Here is a 26,807-nt window from a genome sequence, read left to right on the forward strand (position 1 = left end):
GCAGGCGAACATCAAACTCAACCTCCCATTAGGAAGAGCCCCTCTTCTCCCTGGCTTCTGAAATGACATGGGAGCCACCTGAGCCAGTGCTGCCCCAGCACCCAGGTGACCTCATCCTGTCCCTCATCCTGTCCGCTCCTTTCCCAGCCCCTCCCCTCTCCCACCCCAACAAGAACCACACACACATAAGAATATAGAATTTTATCTTATTTTAGTTAAAAAAAATAATCGTACCACCGAATGAAGAAGTAGCCTTTTTTTTTTTTTTTCCTTTTTCTTTTTTGGTGAGAAGGGAAGAGAGAAAAAAAAAAGCAATAAGCCAAAAGAAAAAGAACTTTTTATATTCATCTGTATAAACATATCCGCTAAGGCAAACGCAATCCAGGGCCAAGGCTGCTGCACTGGGGTCAGTACCTCCTAATTCCTGCAGATTCTAAGGCCAAAAAAATAAAACCTCTGCAAGTCCAACTCTGCAAGTCCAACAGGAGTTTTGTGGACTCTTGGGGCATTTTACTAAAATAAAGAGTTACCGAGTTTAAAAAGCAGTGACGCTGTCACAACACACACTGAAAGTTGCATAACTGTGGCCTCAGTGGCCATTCACTTGTTTGGACTGGGGGACGGGCACAGCTTCACGACACAGCAATGGACACAGACGCACGTACACACAGACACGCACACACGTGAGCGAGCACATCGGGAGCCGCGTAGGGCCGGGCCGGTGGCACAGGCTTGGCCACAGCCCATCTGGGGATGGGCACGGGGAGGGCTGGGTTCCCCATGCTCCCTCAGGGGGTGGGTGTGACAGGACAGGTCCCGTTGCTGGTGACAAGGCGGTGAATGTCACTTGGGGAAGGATGGCGTGAAAGAGCCGAGCCAGGCCCCCTGCTCCCCACCACCTGGTCCGTGCAAACCACTTAAAGCACTTCTTGGACGCCTCCTGGAGAATGGAGACGTGCTGGTTTCCTTCCCTATGAAGGGGCCAATCCCTCCTCCCCACCCTCCTCTCTCCAGAGACCCTCAGGCTGTTCTGGGCCAGGGAAAGGGGGGGGGAACCAGGGACTGGTGTTTCTGCCCCCAGAGCCTTCCCTGCCCACAATCCATGGCATGGCCGGCAGAGTGTGGGCCCGTGAGGTAGATTGGCACAGCTGCCCCCTCACCCTGCCTGGCTGGGCCCCAGAGAGCTGGGGTCTCCCTGCCAGCATGGGGTGCCAGGGGCCTGGGTCCCCTCGCCAAGATAGAAGCCCCCCCTTGATTCCAGCAGAGAGAGGAGGCGGGGCCAGAGGAACAGGTGCTGGTGATGGGGAGCCTGGGTGCCACCAATCAGCTCTATGGGGCCGGCCACGATTCTTGCCATCTGTTGCTCCCCCAATCAAGGGGGGGCGCTCGAGGGCCCCAGGGGCAAGTGCAGCCTGTGGGTTAAGGGCAGGTGGTCTCTGCGGGGGTAGGAGGAGGTGGAAAGCGAGAGGCACAGGGAGGAGAGGAGTGTGTGTGCAGCAGCCCACCGGCAGGGGGCGCCCTAGAGCCGGGAGCAGAGCGGCTGGAGCAGGCAGTGGGCGGCCAGGAGGCGAGAGGTGCAGGACTGGCCAGGGAGGGCTGGGCCAGGCAGGGAGGCGGCTGGTGTCAGGGCCTCAGGAACAGCGGAAGGGAGCGGGGAGAGGCCGGGCCGCTCCGGGAGACCCCTCAGCCGGCTCGTTCACAGACACGTGTAGCTTTTTAGCACGGTCCCTTCAGACAGAGCCGAGGACCAGGCTTGGCCTTCGGTCCGCCGGCCCTCGCCACCCTCGCCAGCAGGACGGGGCGCCGGGGCCGGGGCCAGGCGGTGGGGCGCAGCCTCGCTACTTGAAGGTCGACTGCAGCTCCTTGAAGGCCGCCTTCCGCTGCTTCATCTCCTCTGCCTGCTTCTTCCTCTCCTCCTGCTCCGCCTTGATCTCCTCCTCGAAGCGGCTGGACACGTTCATGGCCTGGACCTGGGGTGGGGTCGGGGGAAGAGGTGGCTCAGGGCCGGAGGGGGCTCTCTCCGGGGTCTCTTCTGGTTCCGCTGTCCCCCTCCCCTACGCACACACAGCTCTGCTTCCCACTAGCCTGGTCCTGGGCCAGGCACTTCAGTCCCCTCTCTGAGCCTCAGTTTTTCCACTTAGAGCCTGGCGCTCAATAACTGCGACCTCATGGATACGTTGCGAGGATTGAAAGAGAGAAGACATATTCAGTAGCTGCTGCAGAGCACGGGTCCTGTAAATGCGAGCTTCTGAAGCTGCTATTCTTACCCTGTCCCCTGTCCTGGGAAGCCCAGACGCACACCTGGTCCCACTGATGAACCCGGAAACGTCCCATCAACCCTAGAAGCCCAGAGGGAGGTGGGAGGAGGCCTCTAGAAGGAATGTTCTTAGCTACCATGGGGAGGGGGAGAAGCAAGAACAGGCAGGGGCCCTGGGGCCCGGGGAGGGCAGGATCCAGGAACCATACTTGTCCCCTCCAACTGAGCGTGTGCTGAAAGGGGAAGGTACTGTGCACGGCGGTGGCCTCTGGGGCCCCTCATACTCCCTCCCGGCTGGGGCTGGCGGGGCTAGTGTCTCCGAGAGGCCCCGGAAGCCAGTGCTGTGTTTCTGGGCCTGCTTCCTGTCTCCCGGGCCCCCTCTTTAAGGCCCAGTCCTTTGCGGGTAGCGGCTCCGGGTACAGGGCTGGGGCAGCTCAAAGCGGCCCCTGTCACCTCTTCAAGAGTACACACCCCTCCCTCACCCACCTCTGGGGCAGGGAGAGAAAGAGAAGCTGGAAAGGATCACAGGCTGGACGGGAGGGGACGGAAGCCAGGAGCGCCGTGGGCCCTGACCGACCCAGGAGGGGCGTCAGCTCCCCACCTCCTGTCTGCGGTCTCAGCAGGGACAGGAAGGGGACGTGCTGAGCTAACTCAGGGTCCCGGTGTACCCCGGCCACACCTGTCCTTGAGCGGGGGTCAGGGCAACCCCACCTGGGGCTCCACACCTCCTCCCATTCCTTACCTTAGCCTCAAAGAAGCTCTTGGCCCCCTTGACGCCCTCGGTGGACACATCGATCTCGGAGAGGCGGGCCAGCACGTGCAGCCCGCTGTCCTCCTGCAGCTCCCCAGCCGCTGCCTTGCGGAAAATCAGGAGGAACTGCAGCAGGGAGAACAGAACACTGATGTTGTCAGGGAGAGAGGGAAAGGGGCCAGAGCCTGGCCACACCCGGGGCCAGCTGCAGGCCTCCCTGGAAAGGCGGTACTCACAGGCCTGGGAGCTGGAGGTCTGGGCTCTCCGTCCTCCGTGCTCTGTGTCCTGCACAGGCTGTCGCTTCCCTCCCTCTCTGGGCCTTGGTTTGCCCATCTGTACGATGGGAGGCTAGGTGACCTGTCTCCTGCCCCCCCCCAGGACTGGGGCTACTGCAGGCTGCTCTGCCCACACTCAGCTCCCGTTAAAAGCCTCAACCTACCTCTTACCTTTGTTTCCACTGTTCCCCAAACCAATCCGCTCTAAATTCCATTTACTGAGTCCTAAAGGTACATGACTCTGCCCGTTTTACAGAGCGAGGAAGGCTCAGAGGCAAGAAAAAACCTGCCCCAATCTCAGCACCAGAAAGCGATGGAGGAAGCATTTGAACCCAGGTCCGGACTCCAAACCATCATCGTGTGCTGCTCGCACCTTCCTCTCTGGGACTTGGCTCCCCCAGGCGCCTCCCCCACCCCTTCTCTCTCCCTGCCTCTTCTGTGCTTCCTGCTAGTTCTCCAAGGCCCAGCCTGAGCCTTGACTCTCCAGAGGCCACCTCTGGCATTTAACCCTATGCTGCCCGGGGACCAGTGCCCTTGCTCTCTGGCCTTGAGCCTCTGCTTCCTCCTCCAGCAAACAGGCTGGTTCGTGGCTCCTGTCTCAGAGTGAGGCCTGAGTGAGATTCGGAGTGTGAAGTCACCCGGCTCAGCGCCCGGCTCCTCTCGGACCCGCAGTGCATGTCCCTCCTTCATCTGTCCCCTCTTCTCCTGAATCACAGCATCCTGTTATTTCACTCTCTGAGCATCTCCCCCTCTACACGCCAGGACCCCCGGAGCACAGGGCCTTTCTCTGTACTCTCACAGCCCACACAGGGTCAGGTATACAGAAGTCACTCCATAAGTGCTCACTGCATGAAGGAATGGACGTGCCTCCTTCTCACTTAGGTATCTCAGAACCTCCCCAGGTACCTGTTCTAGGATCCGCTGACACCTCACTCAGCCAACTCTCAGCCACTCAACAGTGGCTGTTCACAGACAAAGTCGCTCAGTGACAAAGAGGGGTTAGTTTCTCCCCACCCCCCGGTGTTGCCCCCCACGGGGAGTGGGGCTCACCTCTCGGAAGCTGAGCTTGCTGTCAAAGTCCTCATCCACCTCCTTGATCATGTTTTTCAGGCCCAGGTGGGTCTGGGGGGCTCCAAGTTTCTCCATCATGAGCTTTAGCTCCATCAGGTCAATGAAGCCATCACGGCCGGCATCGTACCTGTGAGCACAAAGGGAGAGGCCTAAGGACATCCTGCCACCTCATACCTGACCAGGGTGGTCATAAGCCAGAGTAAAAGAAGCCTGGGGGCTCAAAAGTTACCTCCCACCAACACATCATCTTATCACAGCTGGAGAGGACCTCGGCCCAGGTGGAATCCCGATTCGAGGCCCAGCTACTGCTTGGTTACCTCTGATGATGGGGAGCTCACCACATGACCTGGCAGCCTCCTACATGTTGAACAGTGCTAACTTTTGGCCAAATTTACCTGCTACACAAGGAAGCGGAAACCACAGCCCCTCTCTACTGAATGAGATGTGAATAAGCAGGGAGGGAGAATTTACAATACCTTGGGGGTGAGGATTGGGACGGTAGGCCCTGATGTTAGAACTCACTGAACATCTCCAGGTACCTCCACAGGCACTCGAGGGACATCTTGGCTCCATCTCTCCCCCTCTCCCTGTTCCAGGAGGGAAGCATCTTGGTTCCATCTCTCCCCCTCTCCCTCCACCCAGGAGGGAAGCAGAAGGTACCACATGTCTCAGGGTAGGGCCAGAGGTCACAGGAGGGAGGGGCCACTTCTAGTTTTCTGGAAGGTGGCCTGGGGTGTGTTCTGGGAACAAGTTGTGCAGGGTGCCTGCAGTGAGCGGCGGGGATCCAGCTGGGTGGCTGGAAAGACCTGGAACAGTGATTACGTGATGACCGTGCCTCTGCCCTGCACATTTCAGGTCTCTTTTCCTACCACCAACAGCCTGGCAGAGAGAGGGACAGGGTGAGGGGCAGAGTCTAAACGGCTCACTCGACTGGCTTCCTTGTGGTAAGAGCTTGGGTCAGAGCTGGGCTCCAGGCCCGTCCCCTGGCTGGGGAGGTGCTGCTCGTGCCGGGAGCACACAGCATGGCAGATGTGGGTGCTGTTCCCACGGCCCAGCCAGGCCTCTTATCAGGCGAACCAAGCAACCGCCCTGTCTCCTGGTGGGCTGGGGAGAGTCATCTCAGCGCTGGCCAAATGGGCCTTCTGAGCCTAAAGAACCTTGTGCAGTCCCCGAGGCCTCAAGATGGCTGGGTGGCAGCGCTGGTGACAGCAGTATGACATACAGGGGCTGAGTTCCAGAAACTTCCTGGAGACTTGGAGTTCCTACATAAACACACATCTCATTCCTGTGGCCTCTACAGGGCTTCCCAATTCCCTTCCCCCATCTCTAATTACACATAAGCTTCACACGACTATGGACATCTGACAGCAACCACTTTTTGAAATCTATCTTTGTGCTGGGAAATTTCCATACTTTATTTTACTTAATCTTCATAATAACCTTCTTTTATAATGGAAGCTCAGAGAGGTTAAGTGGCCTGCCCAAGGTCACACAGCAGTAAAGGAAGGGGCTGGGCTTCTACCCCACATCAGTAGGGCTCATAAACCTGCACATTTGCTGGGCCCCGCCCCCCCCCCGCCCCCCCCCATGTCCTGGGGTTGCCAGCAGGACAGAGACATCTGCCTGGAGCGCCGAGCAGAGCATTTGTGCAAGTGGTAAAAATAGTTCACGAGCAAGTGAGTCAGTGGTTGGAAGTGATGCAGCACAGGGAAGATAGGTCTCTGGGAACCCTGCAGGGAACACAGGGTCCTGAGACCTTTTCCCCCACCACAGGGTGAAAGGGGCCGAGGTGGGAGCAGTGGCCGCAGCCGAGGCAGAAGCAGATGCGAGAGGATGTGGTGGAGGGTTGTGGGACTCGGGAGGGTCAGGGAGGCCAACGATCCCGTGGTCCAGGCTCCGCTTAGAGCTGGAGGGGCCCTGTGGGGGGCACAGCGGAGCCCCCCCTTCCATCTTTGGAGCCTGTTTGCCAGTGGTTAGGGGCTGGGTGGCTGCTGCACGAGCCTTAGTGACCGGTACTGGAGCAGCCCTGGAGCGTGGCCAGGTGAGGGAGTCAGTCTTTCCCGGGGCAAGTCACACGGATGCCGCTCCTCAGCGTCCCTGAGGAAGACAAAGCCCCCGCCTCTTTCTGAACTCGGGCTCCAATGATGACATGTCAGGGCTGGAGCAGACTGCCTGGGTTCCAGGAGACTGTGTCATCGAGCCTCCAGCCAAGGCCGAGAACCCCTGGTATGATGGTGACTCTTTCGTAAGGTCACTGCGAGGACTGAGTACGTTCACACGTGACAAGCACTTAGCACAGCGCTGGCTCCAGAAACTGCAGCTACCAGCACTATCACGAGACTTCGTTACTTTTATAAAGCTCCTACTATGTGCCAGGCATTTTCTCTTTACAATCTCTGCGCTCAGCAATCCTGGGGGTGTCAGAGTTATGTCCCCATGTGACTGATTAGGGGACAGGGGCTGGAGAGCTTTGGTCACTGGCCAAGGGTTCAGACGCCCATCCCTGTGATTCCCACACTCTACTCTCTCTACCGCCCCACCTGCCTCTCCTGAGCCTCAGCTTTATTTACTGCTCATGGGTTACTCCTGCAGCCAGGGGTGGCTCAGTTTCAGAGGAAGTGCAGATAAAGTGTCCAAACTTGGACAGAAACTTGGGCTCTGGATCTCGGTCTCTGGCAGCTCCCAGGCCTGGCTGGGCTGCAGCTCAAACCGCGGCGTGAACCGCTGCCTGTGTCAATCAAGCATCAATCAATTACTGGTTCCGGGCTCCTGCCCCCAGGGGGACAATGCAGGGGCTGGCCACACTGGAGGGGGTTGTTCCCGCAAGACCCCCGGGGGAGTGGACACCTACCATGTGCCCTGGGCTGTGACGTGGGTGGGCTCTGGGTCATTGGACCAGCCAGGTTCCTGGGTAAACCCTGGAGGTTTGTGCTCACAGCAGCTCTGCTGAGACTAACCTGAGTCCAAACCCCAGCTCTGCCACCTGCTGGCTAGGTGACTCTGCTCAAGTCCCAAGACCCTATGAACCTCAATTCCCCCATTTACATCATGGAGCTCAGACCCATCCCAGGCTTGCGGCAAGAGTTAAGAGACGATCCACGTAGATTCTTAGCACAGAGGCTGGCCCACAATAAGTACTTAATCATTACACGCTAACTACAGTACTACTGCTACTAAGTTATTATTATCGGTAACATCTACCTTTAGGATTTGTGGATGTAAAATGCCTAGTACATAGTACGTACTTGAAACCTGCAATTTCTTTAGAACAGTGGCTATTGAGAACTTTTTATGTGCCAGATACTAGTTAAGTACTTTGCACATATAATATAAAAATGATGTTGAGAATGAGAATAATAATGGTAAAAAATACAATTTCTCCCTCAGGCACCAGTCCTGATGGTGCATGGCGGGGAGGAAATGCTTGTTGTAGACTGGCCTGGAGGCGGGGAGTGGACACGATGACCCAGAGGTCCCTCCAGCATCTTCTCTGAAGGTCCCCCTACTTCCCTCCCCCACCCCCATTAGGCCTGATTCAAGGACCCCGCCACCTGGGGAGGTGAAGAGACAGCAGGACAGAATCTTTTGCTCTCTCGCTGGGCAGAGAGAGAGAGAAGCCTCGGTCCTGGATTACTCTCTTGTTCCTCCTCTGACAGGGAGGGAAGTGACAAAGGGGGAGACTGTCACTGTGCCACCAGGAGGAGGACGACTGGCAACCCAGGAGAGAAGGGTGTTCTAAGATGCTTGGAAACAGGCATATATCCCTGACTGGGGACAGCCTCTCTTCCCTCAGCCCTCTCCCTGAGCTGGAGCTGAGGTTGCAGGTAGCTCAGAGGATCCAGGAAAAGAGTCCGTACCCAAGATCCGCCTGGATGCCTGGTCTACCCCCTTCATGTCATGTAGGGAAATTGGGGCCCAGAGTGGGTAGCAAGCAGCCCAGGGTCACACAGCTGGAGAAAAGCAAGATTCCCAAAGTTGTAAGCTTTCCTCCCTGCCTGCCTGCTTTCTTCTTGGGAAGGAGGTCCCATGGAGGGTCCCAGGTTCTCAAGCCTGCAGGGCTGGGGGAGACTGGGCTGAGAGGAGAGGCTTGGGGCCTGCCTGGGAGGGCCAGTTCCATCTGGCAGGACTGACAACAAAGCTCCTGGGCTGGGAGCTCAGCACTTTTCTCCAGCATTGGAGGGAGGCTGCTGCACCTGGTGCTGTGCCCACATTCCTACCCGCCTCCCCCCGAGCCTCCCCCTGAATAGTTCTCGACGGAGAGGGCTCAGCAGCTGCCCTCCCGGATGCTGGTGACGAAATCCCCTCCCATCTGCCCTTGAAAGTGGAGCAGCGGCCACCACCCAGGCAGACTTTGCCCCTTTGGGCTGCAGGTCCCATCCGGCTGACGGCTCCTCCTCCCCCGGTTATGATAACCCGGAGATATGGGGGTGAGCAGCGGCCGGCTCCTACAGTGTGCAGGGCTTGCCCTCATTTCCTAACAATATTATCACTAGTGGCTGCTCTTGGCTGGGCACTTACTATGTGCCAGGCACCGTGCCAAGTGTGTTGTATCAGATCCTCACAGGAACTCAGTGAAGCAGGCATAAATATCCCCATACTACAGACGAGGAGACTGAGGCTCAGGGAGAAAGTGACTTGGCCAAGACTATAGCCGACAAGGGCACACCTGGGATCAGAACCCTGACCTGATGAAAAACATGTGCTTTTAACTACTATGCTATGTCCTGATGCCTACAGACCCTGCACCAAAGAAACTCAGGTTGGGAAGGATACTGGAGGCCACCTCATTTAGCCATTCATGAGGGTCAGATACACAATGCAGTTTTCCTGCTTGGCATCTTGAATACCTCTAAGGATGGGAAGCTCACTGCTTACCCAAAGCAGCACATTTTGGCTTTGGAACTATTAGAAAGTTGCTCCTCACGCACGACCCTCCCCACCCGCCAGCTGTGCTGTACAGTCTGATAGCAGAGTGAGGAGGAGTTATCACAGCTGCTGCACAAGGGGAGGGTGGGAACAGTTGATTTGGGAGCATAGGGGACCCCAATTCTCTCCCTTCTAGTTCCCATCCCAGGCCTTTGCTGATGGCCCCTCTGCCCATGGGGGTCCCCAGGAGGACAGACAGCTGGAGAGAGTGGTGTTTATGGACCACTGAGCCCCCAGGCCCACCTGGCTTTGTTCTCAGCATTCACAGACCTGGTCTTCCCCCATCCTATCTGGGGAGGCCCCAGAGTCTCCTAGGCCTCTACTCTTTGTCCTGCAAAATGGGAAGGCAGGTCGCTTGGGGCAGGAAAGTTCTGGACAACAGGGAAATTCTGGCCTTGCTAGCTGTTACAGGCAGGTGCAGGTGGACGCCCACAGGCTCGGTGATGACGGCCGGCAGTGCCCATCCGTTCCTGCACTGTCCCACCCCCAGACTGCCTGACTCATGAGGGGAAAGCCCAGCCTCTCACCACTTCCTCCAGTCCTATCTGCAGAGTCTGACACTTGATCTGTTGCCCTGTGTCAGCCAAGGAGAGGGTGTGTGAGTGCATATGGGTGAGTGTGTGGCTGGGGGGGGGGGGTGCTCACGCCTCCTCCACAGCTTTCCAGTAAGTCCAAGGATCAAGTGGGGGCCCCCTAGGCTGATGGCAATTGCTGGGCGCTGTCAGGACTTGGGGACCTCAAGTTCAAGCACCTCATGCTGAGCCCACCCTGGGAGGGCAGCTCCGTCCACATGTAGTTTCAGCAGTGGGTCTCCCCCCGGTTCTCCCCTGTGCTGCCTCCTTCCCTGCCTGCACTTAACAATAATTATTATTATAATAGTGATTGCAAAGAACATTCATTGACTGTCTAATATAACCCAGTGTTTACTATTTAACTTGATCTTCCCTCTTGTTTTCCCCTCACTGCCCAGACTAAGTAACGTGGCAGGGAGACGGCTATGGGGTGGCCCAGTGCTTCTTACCCCTTAATGCGCACACCTGGTGAGCCTTGTTAGAATGCAGATTCCCATCCAGTAGGCCTGGGGTGGAGCCTGAGCATCTGAGCTTTCTCTAACAAGCTCCCGGGTGACGCCGATGCTGCTCTCCTCGGGTCCCATGGGAGCAAGGGACTTGGGAGTCAGAAGGACCCTAGTTCAAATCCTGTCGTCTCCACTCCTCGAGTCACGGAAACCTCTCTGAGACCCAGTCTTCTTATCTATGAAAGGGGTGATGACCATCTTCCAGGATGTTGAGACAGGATTAAACAAGGGGCAAAGTGCCTGGGATGGAGAGGCCACAGCGGCCCTCTGTCTCCGCACAGCTCAGGAGTCCCTGGGCCCGGCTCCGTCCGGCTGCACCTTTCTGGACCGGAACCCTCGTTTCTCTAGAGACCTTGAAAAGCAGAAGTCTGCCGAGGGGCAGGCTGCTGGCCAGTCAGAGGGAACTCGGCTGCTGGAGGCTGTGGGGACTGTCCCTGCTGAGGCCACAGGGCGACTCTGCCCCTGGCTGCGCTGGCCCTGCAGAAAGGGGCCCAGGCAGCAGGGCTGGGTCTCCTACAGCTGAAGCCAGGCCCTGAACCCAGAGGCACAGAGGAGAGAAGGCCGGAAGGTGCAAACCAAAAGGGAACCAAAAGTCCCTGGGGGGAGGGAAAGGAGAGGTGACTCAGAATCAGAAGGGAAGTAGGAGAGCAGAGGACAGGCCCGAGGCTAGGGAAATCCTCCCTCCCCAGGGGTGGGGCTTCTCCCCAGAAAGGCAGGCTCCTGGCTGCTGTAGGGGGAAGGGCCCAACCTCTGAACCCCCAGAGGACTCCCCCGACCACTGCCAAGGCTCTGGGACTCCTCCTGTCCCCCAGCCATAAATGCAGCCCTCACTTGGCCTTGGGAGCTCCCAGTAGGCAGACCTGGTTCTAATCCTGGCCCTGCCACTTATTATAACCTCGAGCCTTGCTTTCCTCATCTGGCAAATGGGGATAATGACAGCACCCACCTCACTGGGCTGGTGTGAGGATGAAGTTCAGTTCCTGAAATAACACACCAGGCTCAACTGGGCCTGGTGGCTCCATTTAACAAGGAGAGGGCGTGGCGGCAGGGGGCTGGCTGTGGAGGGCCGTCGGCATGGCATCCCTCAGGAGAACTTCCACTCCTCGTCACAGAAATAAAGAAATGGAGCCTGCCGTTTCCAGCCCGGCGGGCCCATCCTCTCTATCCCCCCAAAGACCCCTCTATGCCACTGCTCTCCGTGAGACTTTAAGCTTCTCGAGGGCAGGAACTCTATTTTTCCCTTAATTCTCTGGACCTTGCACACAGAAACTTAATAAAATGTGATCAAAGGAGTGGACTTGAAGCTTTTCAAAATCATCGTCTATGTTTTTAATAGCCCACAGACCAGACACAATGGTGGGCTCTTTACAAAGGCTCAGGACTTTTTTTTTTTTTTTTTGGCTGCACCGTCAGGCTTGTTAGTTCCCCGACCGGGGATTGAACGTGGGCCCTCGGCAGTGAAAGGGCGGTGTCCTAACCACTGGACCTCCAGGGAATTCCCCAGGACCTTTTTAAACTTAATCCTCAGGACTTTACCAGGCAGGTTCTTCAGCCCCAGGGGAAACAGGCTCTGAGAAGCGGAGCACCCCGTCCAGAGTCACCCAGCTGGGCGGTGGCAGACGGGCGCTGGAGTCCTAGTTTTGTGTCATCCCAGGGCTGCTGTTTGCGCTGCCCTTTTTTCTGCCACCTGCCTTCCACGTAATTAAGTGATAATGAAGTCGGTTTCCCATTTTTGTGATTTATCAAAGCCATATGTAGCTGTCAATCAAAGTGTTGGTTCAGCAGGAGGGAAAGAAGGTTCTCATGCTGGGTCCCCGTCACTCCGGCCCAAAGCAAGAGGGTTCTTGCCAGCCTGGCAGGCCGGGCACCTCCGTGGGGGGTAAGTGGAGTCAGCCAGTGGCTTCTGTGGAGCAATCTCCGTGCTAGGCGCCACCACCAGGGCTGGGGATGGTGGTGACAGGAACTCGGAAAGTACTTATTTTGTGCCAGGCACTTCATAACAACCTTGTGAGGTGGGTTCTATTATTCTCCCTGTTCCAGGGTGAGGAACCAGGGCTCAGAAGGGTTTACGTGCCTTGCCCCAGGGCCCAAGGCTGGGATTCCAACCCAGGGCGGCTGACTCCAAAGGCCCTGCCCTTAACCATTGCACCAGACAGTCTTCCAGGAAGGACGAGGGGGTGGCGCTGCTGAGCTGCAACAGCCTGAGGCGACACCAGGGAGGCGGAGCGGGTGGAGAGGAGGGGAGGGCAAGGTGGCAAGAAGAGAGGGAAGCCCCCCTCTTCTCTGACGCAAGGGGTCATGAGATGAAGTGGCTGGGGACGAGGCTGGGCAGGGCAGGGAACTAGGACATCTTCCTCGGATTCCACGGCAGGTTCAGAATTACATGGCTGCCTTCCTCTCTGGCAGGTCTCGGCTTACACCACCCCACAGAGCCCCACGCAGGCTGTTGCCAGGCCAGAGGTGGCTGCCCTCTGGGTCCACACCACTGCCCCTTGCCTGGAGGGTTCCAGAGCAGCCCTGGATGGATGGGCAGACAGAGGAGGGGAGAGGGTCGGATTAGAGGCGATGGGTGCAGCCTGAGGCTGCAAGAGGAGGAAGGACTGAGAGTCCAGGCGCCTCCAGGTGCCTGGCACTGTGCCAGAGCTCTGCGTGCATCACCTCCCCCCTGTCCCACCTCGAGAAGCAGGGATCACTTTTCCCATTGTATAGACAAGGATGCTCCGGTTCAGCCACTGAAAACCTCCCCATGAATGTCACTACACCTTCCTGGGCCTCAGTTTCCTCTTCTGTAAAATGGGGGAGAAGCGTTGGTGACAACCCCGGAGGTCTCTCCCAGATGGAAACTACCAGCAGCGTGAGGTCAGCGATGACGGAGAGCCCATCTATCTTCCCGCTGCCCCCTCTCTTCTCCCTCCATCTCCATCCTTAGGAAGTATCTGCTGATGATCACTGAATGGATGCACTGGAAGACCCCGGAAGGCAGTTCTGCCATCCGGGAGGGTTCAGGACCACTCAGAAATAAGGAAGTCATTGGTGAATCGCCTTTGGGAATCATCAGATACATCAGGCTCCTTTTACAGGTGGCAAGCCTGAGGCCCAGAGAGGGCAGGCAGACTAGGTAATTTAGTGGCAGAGCCACGACAAAGCCCCACTTCCCAGCTCCTGGCCTCCAAGACAAGTCCAGCTCTCCGCTCCCTCTGCCCTCTCCCAACTCCTGCACTCTGCTCTGGTGGATGGCTTCCCGGGGGGTCAGGCTCCCCTCCCCTCTGCCATGCGAGCTGCAGATCAGGGTGGAAGTGTCCCAGCAGAGCCCCGGCTGTGATCCTTGGGCCCTGCTTGGACCCAGGAGGCTGCAGCACCTCTTGGACAGCAGAAGCAGAACGCGGGTTTTGTCCTCCATGAGAGCCTGTCTGTTGGCTGTTCACAGCCGGGACACGGCTGGGCTGGGCTCGGCTGGCACAGTGAAGCCTTGTTTCCTTGAATACAAAATCTGCAGCCTTCCATCCACGCCAGGGCCCCCCGGCCGGTGGCACTTCCTTCCCTAGAAGCTCCCTGACCCCTTCCTGCCCCCCTCACCACTGCCAATACCCCATCGAGCAGTAGTGGTGCCAAGAGGGGGCTTCCAGGGGTTCAGCTCCCCGCAATTTTCAACAAAGTACCCCTCGTCAAACTAACAGCCAAAACAGCCTCTGTAAAAAGTGAGCTTGCTCTGCAGATGCAGCTTCACGACCATTCCCCTAGCTACGCGCCCCTTCCAACCAAGCTGCAGCCTCCCAAGTCCCTGCTCATTTGGTGTGTCTGGGTTCTCCAAACAGCTCCTTCTTTTTTTTGGCGGGCGTAGAGGGGATGAAGCCTAAGAGAAGGAGGACTCTGGTGGTGGGTCCATGTGGTAGAAAATCAGCCATGCGGGTGTTGGCGGGGCGTGCTTCCCCGCGTGGAGGCAGACGTCTGCGACGGGAAACCCAGCAGGGAAGAACATGGGTTTTGGAGTCACAGACCTGGGTTTAGATTATGACTCCATCATTTTTGAGCTGTGTATTCTTGGCAAGTTACCTAACTGCTCTGTGCCCAGACTGCCCAACTGCGCCACGGTGGTGACAGTTCTATGTCATGGGGCTGCTAGGAGGAATGGAGGAGCTCCTTAGTCCTGCGGCACTGAGAATGCAGGGATCGTGGCCGCATTTGAATAATCTCCCTCGTACTTCCCCGGGGGGCAGAATCTATAAGGAAGTTCCGACTGCCCTCAATTGAGGCTGCGATCCTGGAACTCCTGCTCTCCAGATAGGGCCAGTCTTTTATCAGGAAGAAACTTGAGAAGAACTCCCAGACAAGACCCTGGAGCCAAAGAAGCAGGCTTCTCAAGGCCCAGGGTTCTCCATGCAGAGGCCTGGAGTGAGGTTAAGGACTCAGTTCCACCCCAGGCTGACCCTCAGAAAAACATGGGGCTCCCAGCCATCCAGGTCTGAGAACCAAAAGCCTCTTCCCCTGCACTGGGGCCAAATGCAGAAGCAGCGGTCACAGTAAGCAGTGAGGAGTGGGAAAGAGCCTTTCTCAAGCTGGGGGGTTGCAAAACCCTCTGCCCGGTCCCGGGCTTCCTGCTTGCGGCCCGGGCACACTGTCCCAGCCAAGGTGGGGTCAGCACCCCTCTCTCTCGACCTTGGGCTGCCAGACCTCCTGACTCCCTCACCTGAGACTTGGCCTCAGGACGGTTCTACCTTTTGGATCCACTTTCAGATCTACTCCAGATCACACCCCTGGGCTGTTTTCCCCTCCAGGGGCCAGGGGCAGGGGGGACGGGCAACAGGAGGTGGGTAGGGAAGAATACCAAAGGGAGGCGGGCTGAGTACCTTCACCCCCGCCCCAGGCTCCCGCAGCTGCTCGGGGTGGGGCAGCGTGGCTGACCATCTCAATTCCAACTGGGTGAACGCAGGGTTGGACCAGAAGGGGACCTGGAAGCCTTTCTCTCTAGTCATTTCACAGAGATTGAAAGTTTTTTTGTTGGGGGAGGGGGAAGCCCAGAGGCCAGGAAGGACCTGTCCAACCTGCTGAGGGCATGGGGTGTGGAATTTAAGGATGGAGTAAAGGCAGAGGTGAGAGCTACCAGCCAAGTCAGAGAGGAAGGTGTGGGGTGTCAGGGACCCTGCGTGGGGAGGCAAGGGGGCACGCAGTGGGGGAAGGGAGGCAAGGAGAGATGGGGCCTTCTGACAGAAAGCAGGGAGGCAGTGACCGCAAAGCTGCTGGGTGTAGCGGGGTGGCGAGGGCAAGAGGAGGGAGGGACGGTCTGGGGAGGGAGGCGGGGACTCGGCCCTGCAGGGACGTGGCTGCGGGGGGGGGTGTACATACCTGCCGAGTTGGGGGGCAGGGAGGAAGGGGTCCCTCCCTGGGGAGATCACCTGAGGGTCAAGGGTTGGGGTCCTGGCTAACGGAGTGGATAAGGGTAGAGGTGGGAGGGGCCGAAGGGTCTTTGACACAGTTTGCTGGCAGATGCTGAATAAGTGGAGGGGACGCGGGGAGGGGTCTCGGCCCAGAACCCACGTTGAGCGGGATCTGAGATAAGCAGAGTAAATGAAAGGACCCCAGTGAAAGGAATGGTCACCTTTGTTGAGGCGCTGGAGGGTGGGGTGGGTGTTTTAGACCCGCGGTTGTTGGGGGTGGGTTGGGAATTCAAGTAGCTGAGGAGGCGGAAAGGGGGCCACGGGGTCCTCAATCTCGGTGTGCGCGCGTGTGGAGAAGCATCACTAACAAGGCCAGAGAACCGGACCCTCCAGACCCCTGTTCTTATCTAGAAGGAGCCGCGGGGTCCCCCACTCCGCGTGCGCGCGTGCGGTGTATCGGGGGCAGCGTCACCGTGAGGAGGGGTCGCGTGCCAGGGGCCGCGGGTCCCCAGACCCATATGCGTGGTAGGGAGGAGGTCCCGAAGCCTCGTGATTATCTGGAAGGGGCCCGGGGTCCCCGCCCCTGGTGTGTCAGGGATCGGGGAGCTCGGCTGGCCGCACGGGTCCCGGGACGGCGCGGGGTCCAGGGTTCGGGGGCTCGGGAGCCGAGGCCGGCTCTCGGGGTGGGTGGGGAACCGTGTCGGGCGGGCACTCACTGCTTGAACATCTTCTCCATGTCCTTGATCTGCTTCCTGGAGAACTCCTTGAACTCGGTGTAGGGGTTGAAGACGCGGCGGCTGGGCGACTGGGGCTCGCCGATGCCCTGGTTGAGGTCGGCGCGCCGCAGCAGCTTGGCGCTCAGCTCTTCGTCCGCGCTGCCCAGCGCCTCGGCCGCCTCGTCGGGCGCCCCCGCCGCCGCCGCCGCCCCGTTTAGCCCGGGCTGCTCCGGGGCCTCGACGCCGCCCTCGCCCTCCATCTGCAGCCGCCGGCTCAGCTTGCTGGCCAGCTCGTCCGTGGCCATGGTGGCCCGCGCGGCGCTCGCCCCCAGGCCCTGCTAGTCGCGCGCCCGCACCGCCTCTGGCCGCGCTCTTCCTCTTCCTGACACTCCCCGGCGCCAGGCACCGCCCCCGAAGGTGGGACTTACGCCCCTCGCTGGGCCCGCCCGCTCCCGCCCCGGCTCCCGGCCCTGCGCAGCCCGCCCCGCGCGGGCTCGGGCTCCGGCTCGAGCTCCGCGACTAGAGTGGGCCGGGGCCGCCGGGCCCGCCACCATCCTCCCCCGTAAGGTTGGGGGGCTCCCGTAGAACCCATCCCCCCTCTCCTCCTCACTGTGCCGGCTGAACGGGAGAGGTCGGGCTGGGGGCCGGGGACCGAGGCGGGAAGGACTAGGGGGTCCTTCCCTGCAGTTTGGGTGTGGGTCTGGGGCGCAGGGGGGCGCCGCCCGCAACCCCTTCTCTGGAATCCCCACGCCGTGGAGTCGTAATCCCATGTCGGTGTGACACCCTGTCGGTTGCCATGGAGACGACTCAATGTTACACACTGTCGCTTTCGATGAGGGTTGCGGGGGTAATGAAGAAGGTGCACCCGGTGAGCAGGAACCCCCGTTTAGATGTAACCGCAGGTGGAGCTGCTGCATCTTTTGGAGAGGGATGCATCAGCAGCTGCGAGGGAGATGGCGCTGGGCCTCAGCCCTGAGAGGTCCTCGGAGATAGCGGGAGAGCGAGAGGGAGAAGAGCCTTGCCCTCTCCCTCTGGGCCAGCACATCACATGAATGACTTGGCAGAATAGCTGCTGGGCCACGCGGTCGCCTGAGACTTAATTTTAGGGGAACTGACAGGGAGATCTTGATATTGCCATTTCAGTGGGAACCCCAGAGAAGAGATGTCCTCTCCAAAGGCTCAAGGGATGGGGTGTCAGGAAGAGACCAGAGAGAATTTCTCTCTGTGGTCTGGTCTGTCACCTTAAAACTGCAAAGCGGTGGACCTCCAGCAGCAGAACCACTGCGGGGGAGGAGTGGGGCTGGTTAATAATTCAGGTTCCCAGGCTCCAATCCAGACGGACAAAACTGATCTCTGGAATGGGGCCCAGAAATCTGCATTTTTAGCAGGCACCCAGGGGAGTTTGAAAATCACTACTGTGCTTTGTGATTATTCTCTAAAACAGGGGTCCCCAACCCCCCGGGATCTAATGCCTGATGATCTGAGGTGGAGCTGATGTAATAATGATAGAAATAAAGTGCACAATAAATGTAATGCGCTTGAATCATCCCGAAACCTTCCCCCCCTACCCCGCCCCCGTCCTTGGAAAAATTGTCTTCCATGAAAACGGACCCTGGTGCCAAAAAGGTTGGGGACCGCTGCTCTAGAATGTTAGGATGATGCTCAAGACCCCTTTGCAGAAGCATCTCCTACCAGTCAATGTGCAGAGAAGAGATGGGCTTAGGGCTTAAGAAACCAGTGCTCTGGAGGCAGAGAGCACTTGAGAATGTAAAACCAGCAAGCTGTTACAGACTGATTTGCACAGAACAAACCCTCAATTGATATTTTTTGATTTTCCACAGTTTAAGAATATTGCTGAATTAATTTAAAAGGCATTTTAAAAATAAAAAAATTGAGAAAAAAACCCTTCAGGGTTCAAGAAAATATGAAATTTACATTAACTTATTTTTGAGATTGTTTCTGAATCCAATAAAGATGTTCAGCTTAAATGACACGATTTTGTTTTTTTTAAAGCTTGGAATTAAGTTTCTCTTGGTCTTGGGCAACTTGGTACAGCTACTTGTAAAAGGTAAGTTTCTATATCTTCCATATGTGTCCTTTAAGGACCCAACAGAAGCAAAATAGTTGTATTTTTATTGAATGCAAAAGACTAGGGACAGGGTGTAGATCAAAACTTTAAAAATTATGCCTGCAAATGCTTGGGTTTGCAAATTCTGAGCTTTCTTTTTAAAGCAGCTAATTACTTAAAAAAATCTGATGAACCTCAACTTGCCCCAACCTATGGTTTATAGCGGATCTGCATGAAATAGGGCTACCTTTTTTTTTTTTTTTCTGGAAACACCGTGAGGCACGCAGGATCTCAGTTCCTCCACCAGGGATTGAACCCGTGCCCCCTGCAGTGGAAGCACGGATCCCTAACACTGGACTGCCAGGGAATTCCCAGGGCTACCTTCATTATGAAATGTTTTGCATCTGGGAGCAAACTTTTTAACAGTGAAGAGATTAGGTGAGGGTTTACCTTCTTGCAAAACAATTTACATGTATGTGAAAAACCTGGGGTTTTGGTTTGAATTAATCACACAGGCTGTATGTATTAAATGCTCTGGTCAGTTACCCATTTGGCTCCTGTGGACACAACCCTCTGGAGGGAGGGCAGGCTCCGTGATGCACAGTTGGGGGAATTCCAGTTCATTACCTACTGCATCTTGTAAAAGGGGAACAGAACGCCCAGACCTTGCTGCTGTTATGCTCAGGCAGAGCTCAGGAAATGCTGCTGGATGGGTGAGCCCTTTTAACACCTCTTGGGCTGATTTTCTCACAGGTGCTCAGGGGTTGAGAGGCCTGAGACTCTGTGACCATGGAGTGGGAGCTCATGCTGCCCAGAGCTCTGCCTCATTTCAGAGGCCTTGTTGATCCGCTCCAAAGACAGAGATGCATGCTAGGGGCTGCATTTTATTTGAACTCTTTCTTTCTAAGGTCATTGGACTTCAGGAAAAGCACTTATTCAGAAACCAGAGAAGTAGTGGGGGAAGAACAGGCCAGGATAACTGATGATCCCTGATTGCTGGTGAAACTTCCGGGAACCATCAGTTGCCTGTTCATTAAGGGAAATCACTTCTGAGTGACCCTGAGCGCTGTGTCCCAAGCATGGATTTGGGCAGAAAGAAACGATCTGGACTGGTTATGCATTACGGCATTTGGTCATGCGGAAAGAATGATCTTCAGGAAAAATCACACCCTTGGCAAAGGATTTTTACAGAGGCAGGGGTGAGAGAGAGCCAATTCTGACAAAACTCCAGCGACAAGGGAGCTAGGCAGACTTAGTCATCGTTGACTTATATTTCTTTGCTTCCTCCCACATCTACTTGTGTAACTGTCTTTTGAGGAGGGGTAAGGTAATATTAAGAAAAACAACAGCACTTTGAAAAAGAGGAGGGAGACGCAGGAAGGGTTGGGAAGAGCTCTTGGGTGATGGGGGCAGATGGAGAGAGCTCTGAGGGGCATTCCAGAGCCGGACGGAACTGGGTGGTCCCTCCAACTTGAGGTGCTGGGAAAACAAGAAGGGATTAGGGAGGCCAGCAGAGATAAAAGTCAGCTCATAAACTACATCATTCACTTGGCACTTTATAAATACCAATTTACTAATTAATCATCATAAACCCTCCGTGTTCACCAGCAAACCCGTGATGGATAGAGAAAGGTGCACAGAGGTCAAAGTTCAGGGACAACCCAGATACTCATTTGGAGCGATTGGAGGAGTGAGAGCAGGGAATGAGGTCACAGCCTGGTTGATCTCGGAGGCTTTCTCTCCTCCTGCAAAGTCTGGAAGCTGCGCAAGGGGGAGTGGGGTGGGGGAGCTTTGTCAGGCAGGCACTCATGGGACTGCTGAGCAGGGCAGGTGCAAAAGGGCACGATGGGGCCAAGACCTGCAGGTGGTTGCAGGTCATTAGAAGCCAACCTATCTCTCTAGTGAGCTCTCTTTTTGGGGTTATCTTGGATGCGTTGAATCTACTTGAAAACGAAAATTGTCTTGCAAATTATTTGCATATGCCCGACTGGACAGACTGGAGGAAAAAAATCTGAGCGTGATTTCTGCTTCTGTTAAACCCCAGGTGGTTCTGTGTCCAACTTTAACAACTGATAGGCCTGAGTCTTAGCCCTGTTTTAAACTCTCAAAGACTCTGTTTGTGTGTGTGTGTGTGTGTGTGTGTGTGTGTGTGTGTGTGTGTGTGTGTACCATGTGGCTTAAAACTCAACAATGTTGCATCTGCAGTGCCCTCCTGGACCCTTTCCAAAGATGGCAATAATATGGGCAGCTGATTTCGATTTTTATACTATTCTGTGAAAGCAGTGTGCGTCTACGTCCCGGCAATCAAGACCTATTTATTAAGTGTGTTTGGCACCAGGCTCTGGTCCTGGAATTCTTCTGGTCATGGGCAAGAGTGGGGATGGGGGCGGGGAGAGCGGGACTAGCCAGTTTGAAGAGTGAGATCTGTTGGACCCCATGCTGAGGGACTGACAGAGGCTATGACTGTTCCAGCTAAACCCGCCTCTGGCTGGGACTCAGCACTTATTACAACCCACAATGAAGCTGTTAATAAAATATCTGACACCTCCTACCCCACCCCATCCCAGCACAACTTCCTGGGGAAAGGGACCTGTCTGTCTGGTTCAGCTTTGGCTCCTCAGTGCCCTGCATGGTGCCTGGCCCAAGGTCCTTGTTGGAGAAATCGGGGTTGACTGGACGCATGATGGCCTGCTCTGCCTGAGGGCTCAGGATGGGCTGAATGTTTTCTCAGTGTCCCCTCCAGAGCATCCGGTGGCCCGATTTCAGGTCTCAAGGTCACTGCCAAGAAAGAGAAGCTGCTAAAGTGACACCTCTGTGCACGCACATGACTCAACACAAAAGTTAATAGGATCTCTTGAACAACAAGCCTCTCAAGTGTCTGTCCCCTGCTCTTCTGAGGACAGCGTCAGCCGCATCAGATAGGGATTGGGGCCGGGTGACCTGCTGGTCCTTGGGCATCGATGTGGCCCAGAGGTCATTTAGAGCTCTCTGCTCAGCACACAGGGTGGAAGGAGTAAAAGGAAGTTACGGGTAAACACTGCTTGTGGCCGCTGCAGGGGCACATGTGGATTTGGGAAACTGAAAGGAAGGTTGTAAAATGAATACAAGGCGGAGACAGGCAAAGTCGGTTGAAAGAGAGAGCATGGTGCCTAGGCTGGGAACACCTGAACTTAGGTAGTAACTAAAGAAAGCAGGGGACTCTAAGAAGGGCTAGTAAACCAGGATGCCAAGAGGAAGGGATGTGTCATGAAGTCTTGGTTCTTTCAGGCTTGGTCCAGTGGAAGGCAGGTGTCCAGACTCACCAGCAAAGCTTCCTGTTGTCCAGATGCAGCACGGTGATGGTGAAAGGCAGTGTGGTGTCATGGTTAGGAGTTGGGTTTGAAAATCCCTTTGGGGTGACCTTGGGCAGCCTGTTTTACCTGTCGAGAGGCCTTTCGAATGGCTCTCTCCTCCTGGAGTACTTGAGAGGATTAAATGAGAACATTTATGTAAAGTGTTTCGTTTAGTGCGTGGCACGTGGCACGTAGTAAAAGCTCACGATGCTCTCAGTGATGGAGATGATGATCAGCTGTCTTCCTGGTAGTCGTGCGGCAGACGATAGCCATGCAGATATTAACAATCTAGTCTGGGTGAGAGTTTAACACGGGTTGGCATATCTGGCCCTCTGCCTATCTTTATAAATAAAGTTTTATTGGGACACAGCCAAGCTCATTTGTTTAGGCATAATGCTGCAATGGCAGAGTTGAGTAGTGATGACAGCGACCCCATGGTTCACAAAGGGAAATGGCCCTTTATAGAAAATGTTTGCTGACCTGATCCTCGTCAACCAGTAGATACCAAGCTGGTTCCTGGACTTCACCGAGGAAAACGATGTATTGGAGCAGTTGAGCACGAAGTCTGGGCTCTGATGCGCCTGCTCTGGGGCAAGCAACTTACTTCTCATCATCTTCACACGTGAAACAGGAGTGATACAGACAGTGAGGACTGAGCGGGATAACGTCTGGACCATGCTTAGTGCAGGGTCTGATGGCTGGCAAGGATGCTCTAAAAAGTTGGCTATTATTAGCTATTAAATTTCAACTGTTGAAAGGCACAAAGAAACTCCCAGAAGAGGGTCACTGCTGCATGCAGCTCTCTCTAGAGAAGGTCCAGCAATAATCTCATCGAAAGCCAAAAAAGAGGATGGGAATGTCACAGGTGAGCTCTCCCAGGCAACACACCCACTAAATTAATGATTCCAACTCCTTTGCAGGAAGGCAGCAGATTAGACCGTGAAAAGAAAGGGGAGCAAAGGTTAAGGCCCCAAGGTCTAGCACAGTATCATTAGTACCTGGCGCGTAGTAGGTACCTGGTGTTTGCTGGAATGAATGAAGGCTGGTTGTTTAACCATAAAAGTGATTTATCAGTCAAAGGGCACCTCTAATCTGTGATGATAAGACCACGTCGAGCCAGAGGTAAAATTTCTGCCTCCGATATCTTTTTTTTTTAAATTAATTAATTTATATATATATATATATATATATATATATATTTTTTTTTTTTTTTTTTTTTTTTTTTGGCTGTGTTGGGTCTTCGTTTCTGGGCGCAGGCTTTCTCTAGTTGTGGCAAGCGGGGGCCACTCTTCATTGTGGTGCGCGGGCCTCTCACTATCGCGGCCTCTCTTGTTGCGGAGCACAGGCTCCAGACACACAGGCTCAGTAACTGTGGCTCACGGGCCTAGTTGCTCCGCGGCATGTGGGATCTTCCCAGACCAGGGCTCAAACCCGTGTCCCCTGCATTGGCAGATGGACTCTCAACCACTTGCGCCACCAAGGAAGCCCTGCCTCCGATATCTTAGGGTCTTAGGAATGAAAGCAATATGATGAGACGAAACTCAAAACAAGGAGCGTGCTTATGTTTCCCACTGCAGGACGGAGGCATTGCAATGGATTCCCGGGGAACAGATGGACAAAGAAAAATGTTTAAAAACAAAAGCAGGCACATAAGATCATGAATGGGCCCAGAATAACTCGGGACACTGAGCAGACAGATGCAAGCGACGCATCTTGATGGAAATGAGGCCAAGCTGATAAGCCGGAAGAGTTTACCCTCACCTGGCTCCCTAACTCCTGCTTTAGGAAACTCAGTACGAAAAAGAGGAGCACATGGGCTTCCCTGGTGGCTAAGAATCTGCCTGCCAATGCAGGGGACACGGGTTTGATCCCTGGTCCGGGAAGATCCCACATGCCGCGGAGCAACTAAGCCCGTGCGCCACAACTACTGAGCCCGCGTTCTAGAGTCTGCGAGCCACAACTACTGAGCCCGCATGCCACAACTACTGAAGCCCCCATGCCTAGAGCCCGTGCTCCGCAACAAGAGAAGCCAACGGAATGAGAAGCCTGCGCACGGCAACAAAGAGTAGCACCTGCTTGCGGCAACTAGAGAAAGCCTGTGCGTGCAGCAACGAAGACCCAACGCGGCCAAAAATAAATAAATAAATAAATAAATAAATAAATAAATAAATTTATGGGGGGGGGGAAAAAAAGAGGAGCACATTAGCATTAGCAGGTTTTGGGTTTCTTCTCATCGTCAGTGTATTGCTTTCATCCCTAAGACCCTAAAAAATTGGAAACCACTTCACTTACCAGGAACACACTTCGGAACGCGGATCCGGAGGAAGCTGTTTTTTTCCGCACACACTTCATGACTCCGGTTTCCACGACAGCAGGCACTGCTGGCTCTGCCAAGTTGCTGGAGAAGGGCACCTTATCTGCAAAGTCACGAATCCAAATGGGCCCCCATTGGCAAGGGTGGAAGGAAGTTTTTGGGCTTAGTTTCTTGGGGGATCAGAAGATTGGGAGTTCTGGTGGGGGGACGGCAGGTACCTAGTTGTCCCCTGGTACGACGTCAGGGGAAAGAAAGGTCGCTGGTAGCTTCTCAGAGCTACCAGTTGGGGCTGTGCAGAGCGTCTTAGTAAATGCCATTTTGGTTGCAAATAACAGAAACTCAAACCGGCTGAAGCAAAAAGGGGACATCTATGGGGAAGAAAAGACAGCTCCTGCCTGTCCAGACTCCTCAGCTTTGCTTGCCCTTTGATTCTCTAACCTTCCTCATTTCCTTTCAGTAAACTCCTTTTCTGTTTCAGTTAGCCACAGGAGACTTCTGTTGTTTGCAACCAGAGAATCTTGAGTGATACAAAAAGTCCTAGTGGAACCCAAGGGCAGGCATTGTACACGAGGCCATCCTAAACTAGCCCCAGCCAAGCCAACCAGACCAGTACAAGTGGCCAGCTTGACACATGGAATCATGAGAAATAATAGTTGCCATTTTAAGTCACTAAGTTTTGAGTGGTTTGCTCCACAGCACAAACAGGTACATCTGACCACAGTGGCTTAAACTGATAGGGATTTATTTATTTATACAACAGGATGTACAGAGGTAGGCAGTTCAGGTGCAGTCCAGAGCACAGTGATGCCACTAGGCTCCCACCCAGGCTTTTCATGTCTTTCCACTCCATTGTCTTTTGAGGTGGGCTTTGGTCTCTTGCTTGTTACCTGGTGATCCCCAACGTGGCTGCTCCAGCTCCAAGTCTGAGCTCCAGGAGAGAAAAAGGAGACAAGGCAAAGGGACAAAGAGAAAAAGCTTTCTCCTAGCAAAGCCTTGCCTTTAACTCCAGAAGGGAAGCCCTGCCCAGGGCCTTCACCTGCATGTCATTGGCCAGAATTGAACAACACAGCCAGGTCTAGCTGCAAGGGATGCTGGGAAATGAGGGCATTTAGTGTGCTGCTTATACAGTAGAGGGAGGCAATGACTAAGGGGCTTGTAGTGTCTGCTGCACTGTCTCTCTGGGGGTTGTCTTGGTTTCTTCTTTTTTTTTTTTTTGCCACGCTGTGTGGCTTATGGGATCCTAGTTCCCTGACCAGGGATTGAGTCCGGGCCCTTGGCAGTGAAAGCGCAAAGCGGACCGCCAGGGAATTCCCTGGGTCTTGGTTTCTTGTCTCTACTTGTTGCTTATCTATCCTGGCCATCTCTTTCTAAGACTGGCTTTGTTTCTCCAAACACAGTGGGAGAAATGGTCACCCCAGCTGGGAACTGCATCAAGACCTTCAGCTCTGGACCATTAATGACCTGTGTGGTGACTCCGTGTCCCACTTCCAAATATCAAGAGCACAGGTGCTGATTGGCCCAGCTTGGGTTAGAAGAGAAACCTGATTCGTCTGGCTTGGGTAGAATATCTACCGATCAGCCAATCACGTGTGGCCAAGAGAGCAGCAGTAGGTAGGGTAAATCTGGCTGGGGAATGTGCATTCTCAGAGAAAGGGGTGTGTGGCTGAGGAGACACCTAAAGAACCATGTAGTTCAAGGAGTGAAGAAAGGAAATTGCCATTGTGGGTTGCAATGTTATATGATAAAAATTAACATGTCCTTTGAAAGACCTCAAATACACTGGAGTCACATAGGCATTACATTTAACTTATGCAAATTCAAATATTTGTATTCAACCAAAGTATTTTTTTTCCCCACACAATTTGGCTTCCAAACATGAGCCAGCTACTTAACTACTGCCTGACCAAGTGATCTTTTCTGGTGCTGGAGATTGCTGTTTTGGATTTTGGGGATATGGTACAGTATAAGTAATATCATGTTCTTTATGGAAAACTGCTGGGATTTTCAAGATCATTTTTAAGGTCAGGTGATGCTCACTCTTCTCACTGTGTAAGAGGTACCTTTAGTGGAAGATCATGCAAATAACTTGTCCCATTTCCTTCTAGTTTTAATCAGTATAAAGAATGCATTTGGTTTTAAAATATCAAAATATTTTTATGGTGGGTTTTTAAAAATAAAAAATAATGATATTCATGACTTCTGGCTCTTCCTCCTGTTTTGTTTGGTGGTCTTTGGCCGTACAAGAAAGGCAGGGAGAGAACAGATGGCTGGAGAGAAGGCAAAAATGAGGGTCTCTTCAAACACCATGGGAAAGGGGTGTGTCCACCTGGGCAGTGTGTACTCTTTGATGACTGGGTACTTGGTCTGTCCTGATGGCCTGGGACTTGACCTACTGGGCTGTCTTGGTGCGGCAGAATGGGCAGCGTGAGATGGAGTTAGAAACCTGGGTTCCAGACCCAACTCTTGAATTTACTAGCTGTGTGACTTTAGATGGGCCATTTAACCTCTCTGGGCCTCAGCTTCCTCATTTGTAAAATGGGGAACATAATGCTATTTACCTCCCAGGGCTTGGGAGAGGATTAGATGAGAAGTGTTTTGAAAACTGCAGAGCGCCCTATAAACATGACTCACTGTTATGGAAGCG

The 26,807-nt window shown here is 54.7% G+C and overlaps 1 protein-coding gene and 1 long non-coding RNA gene across 4 annotated transcripts; one reads left to right on the top strand and one right to left on the bottom strand.

Moving 5' to 3' along the window:
• Window positions 1-319: 319 nt before the first annotated feature.
• Window positions 320-16,835, bottom strand: EFHD2 (EF-hand domain family member D2). Its single transcript, XM_082382439.1, has 4 exons — window positions 16,450-16,835; window positions 4,334-4,481; window positions 3,000-3,134; window positions 320-1,970 (listed from the first exon to the last, which is right to left on the bottom strand). Exons 1-4 carry the CDS (start codon window positions 16,752-16,754, stop codon window positions 1,839-1,841), a joined length of 720 nt encoding a protein of 239 aa, XP_082238565.1. The 5' UTR covers window positions 16,755-16,835; the 3' UTR covers window positions 320-1,838.
• An 86-nt stretch (window positions 16,836-16,921) lies between these two features.
• Window positions 16,922-26,705, top strand: LOC309624511. 3 transcript variants are annotated; one of them, XR_014241983.1, is made up of 3 exons: window positions 16,922-17,317; window positions 18,463-18,517; window positions 25,561-26,705. It is a non-coding gene; the product is annotated as an uncharacterized lncRNA (long non-coding RNA). The 3 variants fall into 3 exon arrangements; XR_014241985.1 differs by lacking the exon at window positions 25,561-26,705 and adding an exon at window positions 23,427-24,020; XR_014241984.1 differs by lacking the exon at window positions 25,561-26,705 and adding an exon at window positions 23,427-24,020 and having other exon boundaries at window positions 16,922-18,517.
• The last annotated feature ends 102 nt before the right edge of the window (window positions 26,706-26,807 follow it).

The sequence above is a fragment of the Balaenoptera borealis genome (genome assembly GCF_965194805.1).
Source record: "Balaenoptera borealis genome assembly, chromosome: 1".
In the NCBI taxonomy this organism is placed as follows: Eukaryota; Metazoa; Chordata; class Mammalia; order Artiodactyla; family Balaenopteridae; genus Balaenoptera; species Balaenoptera borealis.